Source organism: Lissotriton vulgaris, chromosome 4_1 (genome assembly GCF_964263255.1).
Source record: "Lissotriton vulgaris chromosome 4_1, aLisVul1.2, whole genome shotgun sequence".
In the NCBI taxonomy this organism is placed as follows: Eukaryota; Metazoa; Chordata; class Amphibia; order Caudata; family Salamandridae; genus Lissotriton; species Lissotriton vulgaris.
The window spans coordinates 1,470,050,416-1,470,062,890 of record NC_141691.1 but is presented as its reverse complement, the minus strand read 5'-3'; the positions used below and the strand labels follow the sequence as shown (position 1 = coordinate 1,470,062,890).

Here is a 12,475-nt window from a genome sequence, read left to right as displayed (position 1 = left end):
GAATATGACCTTTCAGATGGGTGGGGGTGTGAATGTGTTGGGTAAGATTCATGCCCGTGAGCAGGTCTGTGAATTCCACCGACGAATGATTTTCATGGGCATCGGCTGGCCAGTAATTAAAATCTCCAATTACCACAATATTAGCGTGGTTAATTGCTAAGTGAGCAATTGCGTCGCTGAAAGATTGGGGAAAGAGAGGCATAGAGTCCGGGGGTCGGTAGGCAAGGACACAAACGAAGGAGGATTTAGGGGAGGAGAATTTTAGTGCCAATAGTTCAGTTTTTGGAATGGGGTTTACCGAAATCTCAGAGAAAACATGTTCAGAGCGGATAATAGCCGCCACGCCGCCCCCAGTCCTCCCAGCAGGCCTGTTGCTGTGCATGATGTAGTATCCCGAAGGGATAGCAGCGAGAATATCAGGGGCGGAGTCTTCAGTGATCCAAGTCTCTGTCAGGAGGAGAATATCGTTGGAACTATGGATCAATAGTTGAAACACCTCAAGCTGATGACGAATAAGGGAACGGGTGTTAAGATAAAAGATTGACAAAGAGGTGGAAATTTGTGGAACAAAGGGGGGCAAAGCGTGAGATGGGGCCAGCGCCGAAAAGGCGGAAGGAATAAGAATGCCACATGTCTGGGCGGCCTTGATGGCGCGGGTAGGGATGGGTCCTGAAGTATTAAGACTCTGGAGGTCAGAGAAGGAGTAGGAATAAAAATGGCCATTACGACTGGGGCCTGGGCCTAGTCGGCCGCGGACGGGCGCAGACGGGCTTGACTTGTGCGCGACTTCGGCGCGAAGTCGGCGCTCCCGCTGCGCTCGTCCGCTGCGCTGCCTCCATACTGTCATTTAAATAGAGGGGTGAGGGAGCACTAGAACGCTAACCTGCAAAGGTTTGTGCAGGGTGGAAGTGGTGCCACGAGGCAAGAAGTACCGCTCCTCGAGCTGACCCTCCGCACAAACGGCACAAAAGCCGGGGCGGAACGGGGTCACGAGGGCAAGAAGTGCAGGTAGGTGCAAGCAATGAGAAAAACTACAATTTTAAAACGTTTCAGAACGTGCTCATAAAATTAGCAATGACGATTTTTAAAATATTTCAATGCGTGCTCTTAAGATCAGCACTCACACACAATGTTAACATTAGGCCACAATAACACACCGCCGCAGCCTGGGTCGCCACGTATGTCTATGAGGCAGGGAGGTGAAAGCGCGGTCTAAATAGGCTGCCGGCTCGGCAGCACTAGAACGCTAACCTGCAAAGGTTTGTGCAGGGCGGAAGTGGTGCCACGAGGCAAGAAGTACCGCTCCTCGAGCTGACCCTCCGCACAAACGGCACAAAAGCCGGGGCGGAACGGGGTCACGAGGGCAAGAAGTGCAGGTAGGTGCAAGCAATGAGAAAAACTACAATTTTAAAACGTTTCAGAACGTGCTCATAAAATTAGCAATGACGATTTTTAAAATATTTCAATGCGTGCTCTTAAGATCAGCACTCACACACAATGTTAACATTAGGCCACAATAACACACCGCCGCAGCCTGGGTCGCCACGTATGTCTATGAGGCAGGGAGGTGAAAGCGCGGTCTAAATAGGCTGCCGGCTCGGCAGCACTAGAACGCTAACCTGCAAAGGTTTGTGCAGGGCGGAAGTGGTGCCACGAGGCAAGAAGTACCGCTCCTCGAGCTGACCCTCCGCACAAACGGCACAAAAGCCGGGGCGGAACGGGGTCACGAGGGCAAGAAGTGCAGGTAGGTGCAAGCAATGAGAAAAACTACAATTTTAAAACGTTTCAGAACGTGCTCATAAAATTAGCAATGACGATTTTTAAAATATTTCAATGCGTGCTCTTAAGATCAGCACTCACACACAATGTTAACATTAGGCCACAATAACACACCGCCGCAGCCTGGGTCGGATAAGCTATTCTACTGGGATTTTACTTGTTTTGCTGGTATTTGGGCCCTTGGGGTATTTTATTCATATTGTAATACATTCTAGTTTGTTAGTGTACAGGCCCAGAATCATTGATATAGATTTTTAAAATGGAAGACCATTTTGTCTTACTTGAAAAGTAAGACCATGAACATGGAGTTGGTCTGAGAACACACCTGTGTTTGAAGCATCCACAATTCTGAGGGGGTAGATATGTGAATGGGGATACTATACCCTGATGAAAAAACTTTGCTAAATGTAGCAGAATATCAGGCTACCCAGATCCATAAATCCCGGTTACTTGAGGTTGAAAGAGGATCCTCTGGTCTGAGCTTTAATGACATGCTTTATGTAACACAGCAATGGCTAAAGGCCTAGACAAACCAATTTCAGGTTTGAGGATTCTCAACAGTGTGATGGGGCAATAATAAGTGGCAAGACAATGGAGGACCAGGGTGTTCGTAGGCAAACATAATACTTTTTTATATAACTTTCTATTGATTTTATAACAAAAGCATACAATAATACAAATACATTAATGCCAGATAACTAGGAATCTCACATCAGAGCTAAGGCTCAACACATGAAATATCAACAAAACCAGTTAACTTACAGACTAACTGGAAAGGCGCAGACCACAGATGTTCTGGGTTTATTGCTGCATCCCCTCCAATCATAAACCATCTTTTCTGCTGCTGCACAATAGTCTGTTCCTCTGTTCTGCTGTCTTGTTCTGGGCGGACTGACACTTTGCCAACATTAAGCAATGTCCCTCATTGCCGCCATAAAACCTACTTCCATTAGTGTTCTGTGCGCCGTTGTGCAAGCCCAGTCGTCCACAATTCCCCATTACTGCCACCTTGGGATCCTGGTCAGATAGAGTGCATGTGAGCTTCACTAGTGAGTTGTGTTTTCTCTGCAAGTTTTTCTTGATGGGTGGCCTCCCCCAGATCACATGGTAGAAAGTTATTTTTGCCTCCTGACAAAGAGAGTATTGCTTGCTTGGCCAATCTTTCAAACTCTTTCCAGTCTTCAATAAGTTTATTGAAAGTAATTAAATTGAATCAATCTATGGTTGAAGAGGATTACGAGCACCCAAATGCCATTTTAGCCTCTCGCCATTCATTGTAGTCAAAGTCTCCCACATCTTTTTCCCAAGTTGCACGTGTACTCAATAGTTTTGATATTCCTTTGCAACCTAAAGGCTCAAGCGCTAGATTTTCCTTCAGCAGATTAATATCGCCTCCCTCCCAGCTCCTTTTTTAGAGTGGCCACAGCACAGCAGCTTATGTAGTTAAAGGACTTGATGTGGTCCTGAACCCAAAAGTCCTCCACATTTGAAAATTCAAATGAGATCCCAAGGCCTGAACCCAGGCAGCTTGACACCTGTGCTAGCCTAAGTACAGTTCAAAGTGGAGTCAGAATTGTCAATTTGTTTTACCAGTGAATGTGCCTCAGGAAATCCCTCCTGCAGACCACTGGGAATATTGTTATTTGTGGAAGAGCAAGTGGGGGCCACTATAAAGGAGGGGCTATGTCCCAATTTTGTCTATGATTTCTATTTCCAGACTAAGAACTAAATTCTGCCTCTCTCCAAAGAGGCAATCCGCTGTCAGGTATCTGAGCCACTCAATAATAGAGTCTAAAGTCGGACACTCCCAAACCACCCTTGTACACTCGTATGTACACTTTTTAAAGGGAGACCCGGGGTGTGCGAAGACGCCCACCCATAAGAATTTTGTAATTAAAGACTGAGGTCCCACAAAAATATTAGTGGGAGGTCAAAAGGATAATTCTGCAACACATACAAAAATCGTGAAAGCATGACTCAAAACAAGCCTACCCATAATGGAAATGGGCCGTGAATACCAACCTTGAAGCTCCACTTCGCCACAGGGGAGCAATGTTCAGGGCCCAGGCTGGGTGTCTATCTCGGGTAATTATGATCCACAGGTATTGAAATCAATATACTACTACCTGAAAAGGACCGGACAGAGATTGTTGTGGCGGATGGCCTAAAATGTGAATACATTTTTTTCAATTTACTAACAAAACTGATGCCTCTCTATATATCTCAAAGATCCTTGTTACCTTTTAGAGGGAGGCTATTGGGTTCTGCAGGAAGAAGAGGACATCATCGCCATATCAGGACACTTTGTCCTCCCTTCCATTCAGCCAACAGAAGCTGTCAATCAGCATATCTTCCTAATCCACTCTGCCAGTGCTTCAGTGACCCCTGCAAATAGGAGCAGCGAGAGGAGACATTCCTGGAAGATGCCTTGTTGTATAGGATAGGAAATGGGGGGGACAACACTCTGTTTACTCTTACCTGTGCTGTTGGTGCATCATAAAGAGCCTTCACATAATTCAGAGCCTGTGGGTAAAGGATACAAATGTTAATGTCTGAAGCACCAAAGGGATAGTAATCAAAAAATATTATTCGATCGTATCACGAAGACACTCGTAAAAGGCTTCATCTTTCAGCCACTATGAGTTAGTGGCGTGCAGAGCTAGAGACAGCCGTAGACAACCGGAAGAAGTTTAAGGGGCAACCTCAGAGAATCCCAACACTCCCAGCATTCCGAGCATCGGAATGCTGGGTGTGTTGTTAGTCTCTGCAGTTGCACCTTTAAGCTTCTGTGATACGCTAGTGCATTGTTCCAGGTGTCAGTGTCTGTCTCTTGCTAGTCACTCTGCTACGCCCCGGGCACTGCTAAGAAGGGCTGTCGCCATCTTCGGAGAGGATTGCAGGGGTCGCGGACAGGGCTTTAACCCAGCTCATGATATGGAGGGCAGTTGGCCAAGACCTTGAGGTTTTAAAGGATTGACAATGAAATCGCAGCTCTAAGGCACAGTAATTTCTGCAAAACTTAAGGACACGAGGAAGAACTGGTTTAGACTGAGCTCTTATGTGGAAAGGTCCGTGGATGGGCAGTCCAAGAACATGGAAAGATGTAACAGTTGGAATAGAACAAATGGAAACAACATCTCATAGCCCCTGAAGAAGAGGGTCTTACCCCTTGAAAAACTTGTTGGCTAGCTGTGTATTAATTTCAAATAAAGATGGATTTGTATAAAATGGCACAGAACTGGTAATGAGGATTAGTTGTAGAATAAATAATGCAGAATGGAATTATAGTAATTGAAAATCAGAGATTATTGCCTACCTCCATTGGTTGGAGTTTAATTTGGATGAGACCAGTGGAGCTGTTCTTGGAGATTAAGGTGCCTGTCCACATGCCCTTAACCATATTTATCTTCTGTCTGTTCTGGCTAAGGATCCCAACAACCCTCCAACTACTCCCCAGTTTATACTTCCTAGCTAGAAGCATCTGTCACCTCACAAAGAACATCCTGGTGAGGTAAAGGTCCCTATCTGTGTTTTGCAGAGCTGCACTGCGATTTTCAGCCTCAATCATAGCAGCCTTCGCAGTCTTGTGAAGGTCTTCCCTGAGTAGTGTGACATCAGCCCCAACCTCACCTGTTATAGTTTCAAAGGCCTGCTGTGAGAACTGGATTGCCTTCAAGATAGCATCTCTGCCGGTGTAGTCTTCCTCACCTATGCCGTTGTGCTGCATTTTGTCCAACTCCCCCTCTTCAGCGGTCACCTTTGCAGGCTGATGGAACAGCTTTGCAAATTTATCCATTTACCCTTGTTTTGGAGGAGCAAACTTTGTGTCTGTCATCTAAGTGCAACTCAAAACAACCTTCATTTGGAACTGTGTTTGCCTGACCCACTAAACTAGCTTGCTACATGTGGCACGAGCAGTCGGGCAGGCCCAAGACCATCAAGTTACCACTTTCACCTCTTTACCTGGTCTCAGATAGCGTTCATTTTTCCAAGGACTCATCTACTAAATCAGGCCAGTGACGTTTGTCCCTAAAGCCAGTCCCATAGGCAAGCGGCCACCCCCTCTGGTCAAAGGATATCACAGCCCTCAGCAGTGAAACTATAACATGGCTCCAACGTTCAACTGGTCAGTCATCGCAAGGGAGAAGTCCGGATCATTCAACCACCTACCGCCAAAGCCCCCCCCCCCCCCCAAGAGTTCATCGGGAGTAGCATAGGTCAATTTAGCTGCAGACTGGGGGCACAATCACTTTTGGCACCCCTGTGGGATGCAGGATGGTAGGCAGTCCAACGGATCAAGCTTCTAATCCTCCTCAAATGATGAGCCACCATTGCCCCAAAACTGCATCACCCCAACATCAAATTTAAACCTATCGGCCGTCGCATCTCCACCTCAAGAAAGCATCGCCAAATGCGATGCAGCGCAAGCAACAAAATATGTTTTATTTATTTTGTTTGTTACTTACCTGAATTCATCTGTTTTCTGCTTTTTACAACCCCCCACCCTGCCCTGCCCCCGCCCCACGTCACCGCCCGATGGCACGCCCTATACAGGCCGTGGCTGCACATAGAGACAGAGGATTGCAGTCTCTTGGCTGAATTGGATGGAGCAGCCACGCCACAGGCTGCAGAATGACTATATCTGATGTCAGATGAACCAGCAGAAGACCGCACGCCAGAACACATTCATCGGGTAGACAAACATCAGATAAAGAAAACAGCAACAGTGAGCATCGATGTAGGAGGACATAACACAAGCTTTGTGATAGATAGTGGAGCCACATGCAACATCATGTGCATGCCAGAATATGAGAAGATGAGAGTAAAATGGCCACTATCACCGTCCAATGTCGATGTATTCACCTGGGGCACCAGAAAACCAGTAGTGAACATGGGAAAGTTCACAGATACATTAACTTACAAAGAAAGGTCAAGCAAAGAAGAAATAAATGTACTACAAGGGGATATTCCCGCACCTTGTCTGCTCAGCAACGTCACCGCACAGGTGATGGGGCTCCTAGCAATGACCTGCAACATGTCGGACAGACAGAACATTCTGAGAGAGCATCATCATAGAGCCAGCCAACGGGCCGACACCCTGGGTGTCTCCAATTGTACTGGTGCCAAAGAAGAACACCTCAAAGATTCGCATATGCCTGAACATGAGAGTACCAAAAACGGCAATTGAGAGGGAGAGGCACCCCGGACCTCATCTCAATGACATGATCAGTTGTCTCACTGGTGCATGCCGATTTTCAAAACTAGACCTGTGCAAAGGATACCATCAGGTGGAGCTTTACCTACAATCACGGTACATCACCACCTTCTCCACTCACCTTGGTCTTTTTCGCTACAAACGACTGTGTTTCTGAATATCGTCAGCAGCAGAGATATTTCAGGAGATCATAAAGCAAGTAACAAGGCTGGTAAAAAACTGTTTGAACTACAGTGCTGACATCCTGGTGTTCGGCCGCTCAGATGAAGAACACGACAAAGCCCTATGTGAAGTTTGCAACTGGTTAGAACAAGCAGGCCTAACTCTAAATGAAGACAAGTGCGAACTGGGGAGAAATGAACTGGTATTCTTTGGTCACATTTTTTCAAAAAAAGGCATGAGACCAGACCCCAGCAAAGTGGAGACATTGGAAAATGCAAAGCCTCCAACAGAAGTTGCGGAAGTGAAGCCATTCCTTGGCCTAGCAAGCTACTGTGCTCACTACATAAAGGATTTCGCTACAATGAGCACACCCCCTACGGGATCTGACAAAGCAGGGTCAGAAATTCACCTGGACACAGGAATGCAATAGGGCATTTGAGGCAATCAGACACGGTGTAATGGCTGTGGATCATTTGGCCTACTTCGACCAATCACTATGCACTGAGCTGACCGTAGACGTCAGCCCGGTAGGTTTGGGAGCAATCCTAGCACAACATCTGCCTGGGAGAGATTCGCCCAGAAAAATTGTTGCATATGCGAGCTAAAGCTTGTCTGACGTTGAAAGGGCATACTCCCAGCCAGAGAAGGAAAGTCTTGCAGTGGTATGGGCATGTGAATGCTACCATATGTTCATCTACGGGAAACCATTCACCATTTTAACAGACCATCAGGCCCTAGTGACTATATAAATTAATCCAAATGCAAAGATACGACCAATCATTGAACGATGGGGAATACGGCTGATGGATTATGATTAGAAGATCATGCACAAACCGGGAAAAGAACACAACCCAGCTGACTACATGTCACAACATCCCTTACCAGAGACCGCAGAAAATGCATCAATGGCAGAAGAATACCTCAATTTTGTATTGAGGCAGAACACTCCTACACCGATAACAATCATAGAGCTAGAACAAGAGACAGCGAAGGATGCCACACTGCAAGCAGTGAAAATAACGAAAAAACAGCAAAGATGGAGACACATAAACAGCCATAGCGCCATAGGAGAAGGAGTCAATATGGAAAAAATGCTGGCATTCAAAAATATACACGAGGAGCTATCGGAGACAGAAAACAGAATCCTACTACGCGGGATGAGGATAGTCATGCAAAGTGCACTACGTCGGCAGACGGTAAACTTGCCACACGTGTCCCACAGAGGCATGGTAACAGCAAAGAAAATGCTGCGGGAGAAAGTATGGTTCCCAGGACTAGAACGACTGGTGGAAAACACCATCATAAACTGTCACCTGTGCCAAGTGACAGGGCAACCAGCAAAGCCGAAACAGCTACAGATGTCGGAGCTTCCAAGGGCAGTGTGGACAACGGTGGCTGCAGACTTCTATGGTCCACTAGACAACGGAAACTACTTATTAGTGATTATTGATGAGAACTCCAGATTTCCCATAGTGCGACATGTCTCTTCAACATCAGTGGCCGCGACGTTACCAATACTAGATGACATTTTTGCAACCTGAGATTCTCCACAAACAGTAAAGACAGACAACGGTCCTCCTTTCTCAGGAGAAGTTCATGGACTACCTAGGCATCAACCACAGGAAAATAACGCCTCTGTGGCCGCAAGCCAACGGCATTGTGGAGAGGTTCATGGGGAACATAAAGAAAGTGGTCCAAAGAACAAAGTTAACGCAGATCTCTATAGGACAAGCCCTCTGTCAAGTACTAAGGGACTACCGAAACACCTCCCAGAGCTCCACGGAACGATGTCCAGCTGAACTAGTACTAGGACGAACAAGCAGGACAAGACTGCCCCAACTAGAAGCAAAGGCGCCACTAGAGCATGACAGCATTGCAGCAAGAGACCAGGAGGCGAAAAGATGAAAGCATATGCGGACACCAGGAGACATGCCACTCCATCAAATCTGAAGCAAGGAGACTCAGTGGTGGTGCACCAGCGGCAGTCGAGGAAATTAGACAGTCCGTTCTCAGATGAACCACTAACAATAATAAGCGTCAATGGGCCAATGTTAACAGCAGCATCAGGCCCCTACCAGATCACCGGAAACAGTTCTCACTTCAAGAGAATAATGACATTTGATTAAGATGGATGAGACACAGCAGGACTTGAGGAAGGTTGCGACAGCAACAGAAGAGAGACACACAACGGTGAGTCAAGAAGAGGGATCACAGAAGGAAACAAAAGGAGAATGCCCAAAAAGAGTGAGCAGAAGGCCACCAAGACTGATTGAAGAAATGTAACAACGGGGATCATGTCTCTCTCTCTCTTTCTCGCTCTCTCTCTCTCTCTCTCTCTCCTCTCTCTCTCTCTCTCTTACTAGCAATCACTTGTCAGTCATTTTCTTTCCACAATGGGGGAGATGTAGTGACCTGGGTCAGAGGGCACTAGGACCCTGGACCCGAATGAGTGGGAGGGGACAGTGAATAGACACCACTTACACGCACGAGGGCACGGGAACAGACGTGCATGTGGGCATAGGAACGACAAACAGAATAAAGAAGCAAATCACCAGCTACCTGTCTCTGCGTGGTTACTGGGGAAGAACACAACAATATGTTAGTAGGCTTGTGTATGCATTGTGTTATTTTAAAACATTATTTTCAGTAAGTGCAATAATACATACAAAAATAAGGTTTGGGAGTATGAAAGCCTCACTACGTGTCTCTGACTTAGAAACCCAGTACACGGTTATGGATCTAAAAGACACATGGCTGACAATGGAAAATAAGTTGACTTGTTGGTTGGCATGGTCTTTGTCTAACTCTCATACTAAAGCCTTCAGACTTTTTTTTGTCCTGTCTTTCAGGGACGACAGCTGAGCAAACATTTCAACATTTACGTCTTTTCCACCAAGAAGCGCGCGGAAGGTTGAGGGCCATCGTCAGGACGACAGCCAGTCACCGAGGAGAGCTTCTCGCGAGCTCTCGCGATACGAACACCCGCCACACTTTGGTGTGACTTACAATCCCATGCTCTGATGTAATATTCTGTTTGTTCTACGTTTGAGATCATCTCCGGGTTTACTGTAAAGGTGTGTCCCTCGGTTCATTCAGAAAAGGATATTAATGTGTGATCAAACTGAATTACGAGTGACGTCATCTTCAGAAAGGCTCCCCAAGGGGCAGGCATCCCAGGACATTGTCTTCCGTTTTTCCTTGGGCCTCTTTGTGTTTGCACCATCTGGAATGGAAAATGTATAGCATGTGCGTGTTCTTTCATTGGTTGTAAAAGGCAATCCTAAAGTTTTTTTCAAGTATGTGTGACAGATTTATGATTACTGTACAATTTTTCTCATCACCCTTGTGACCCTATAAAATGTCATATTGATGTAATCGTCACTATTTGCCTCATTTTATTCACTGTCAACAGTTGATTGAATGGAAATGTAAAGAATATTTCTACTGGTGGAGTTCGAAAAGCAAAAAGATTAAGCCGTCAAAAGCTTTTATTGTTTTATTGAAATCTATGTTGTGCTCGATTCGTCTTTAATGGCCAAACTATAGATTATAGCTTCTTATGAAATGTGCTTTCGATTGCAATAATTTCCATTTATAAAAGATTTGCTGACTCTGCTCATATGGTGAAATCGAGCATTGTGAGGGAACAGAAGTCGTCAGTTCCTTGGGACATTTATAGTAGATAGGGCATTCTTTTGTTCCCACATAAGCTGGGCCACCGGTTCTTTGGGCATATTATCAAGGACCGGTGTTAAAATTATCGCCGTTTTATCGGCAGGAAACTGCTGATAAAACGGCGAAAATAGGCTTGCTAATACGCCCTTGTTAATTCCCATAGAAGCCCATGTTCTGGTGTTAACATGGGCTTCTATGGGAATTAACAAGGGCGTATTATCAAGCCCATTATCGCCATTTTATCAGCAGTTTCCTGCCGATAAAACGGCGATAATTTTAACACCGGTCCTTGATAATATGCCCCCTTAACCCTTAGACTTTCAGTGATCCTAGTGTACCACCACTAGAAGCCGGGAACCCCTGCCGAACACATTTCTGTAATTTGATCCTCAAAACACTACACAAGAACATGTATACACCAAACAGATACATACATTATGGAAATTATTTAATTATTTAATTTACAATCAAAAACTGCAAAAATCGAAATTTTATTGAAAGTTACAGCTTTTCTAATTCAGTTATATTTCTAAAATATGAAGCAATATGCTAGACCGTGGCATATCACTTTGACTTTTTTGCTTCTATTGCATGTTCTTTTTTTCCACTACTATACCACTGCTGCTTCAATTGAGGCCGCAGGTAGTCCATACTAGATTCCGTTTGCTGTACATGCACACCTCCCACAAATCAAGATAAAGATACTACCTTATATTTTAGCTTCTCATTTAAAATTTCTTCACAGACACAGAACGTTTTAAAACTTTCCATTTTCAATTTTGCTTTTTAATGTAAATCTTTATTAAACAAGCTATATTTTTTAATTTTAATAGCAACTGTGGACCCACTAAATAGGCGTTGCAGATCCCCAGGGGTCCCCGGATCACAGGTTAAGAACCACTGAGCTGGTCGATCAGTAAGGTCATCTAACAAGTTGAGCTAGCCATTCCCACCAGTTTGTTATAGAAAAAGCCATTCTGTGGAAAAAGGATAGAGTTTAACAAAAGTCGGGGCATCGCACTTCCCACATTAAGTGTGACTTGCAGATCTATCCTCACTCCCCTGTTTGCTGTATTACTGGTTTGCTTCCTGCACCAAGGGGAAGACAACTCCAACCTTTCTAGGCTCACTGGAATCTATTGATACATGTACTGGGCATACAGCTAATTATCGTGTGGCGTTTTTTATTAAGTTGGAATTACGCTACGATGGTTTCAGATGCTCTGGCATGTGGGTACTCATATCCCCTTACACAAAATATAATGGCATAGAGAAAGGAAGTCTAAAATGATATTGGAACATATAGATTCCCTCAATGCATTCAAATGAACAGTGTTTCTGCCCCTGCAAGAGTCTAAACAGAAAGCACCACAGACAGTACTCTAAAAGCAACCAGATAATTGATACAACGTTGCTGTCCACCACCAGCTTTAGAGTCCATTAACCTGAAGGGGCAGTTACCCTCTCTCTTCTTGAAATGTCACTGTTCCACTGAAAAGGGTAGAATTGCGGAAATGGAATGCAAGATGGTCCAAAAAATCTAGTCTTCCCTAAAAATATTGCTGTCTGTTTCTAGTGAGAAGATTTAGACAGCGAATGCCATGAAGAATGGTGCATCCGTTCTGATGCCTGGAAAGATAATGG

At 45.2% G+C, this 12,475-nt stretch overlaps 1 protein-coding gene across 1 annotated transcript in view; it reads left to right on the top strand.

Annotated features, from left to right (window-relative positions):
* LOC147724127 (ethanolaminephosphotransferase 1-like) overlaps positions 1 to 10,887 on the top strand; it is a 509,957-nt gene extending 499,070 nt beyond the window's left edge. Inside the window, exon 10 of the mRNA XM_086965725.1 lies at positions 10,006 to 10,887. Within this exon, the coding sequence (XP_086821851.1) occupies positions 10,006 to 10,071 (66 nt within the window). The 3' untranslated portion in view covers positions 10,072 to 10,887. The remainder of the gene's footprint in view (positions 1 to 10,005) is intronic.
* The last annotated feature ends 1,588 nt before the right edge of the window (positions 10,888 to 12,475 follow it).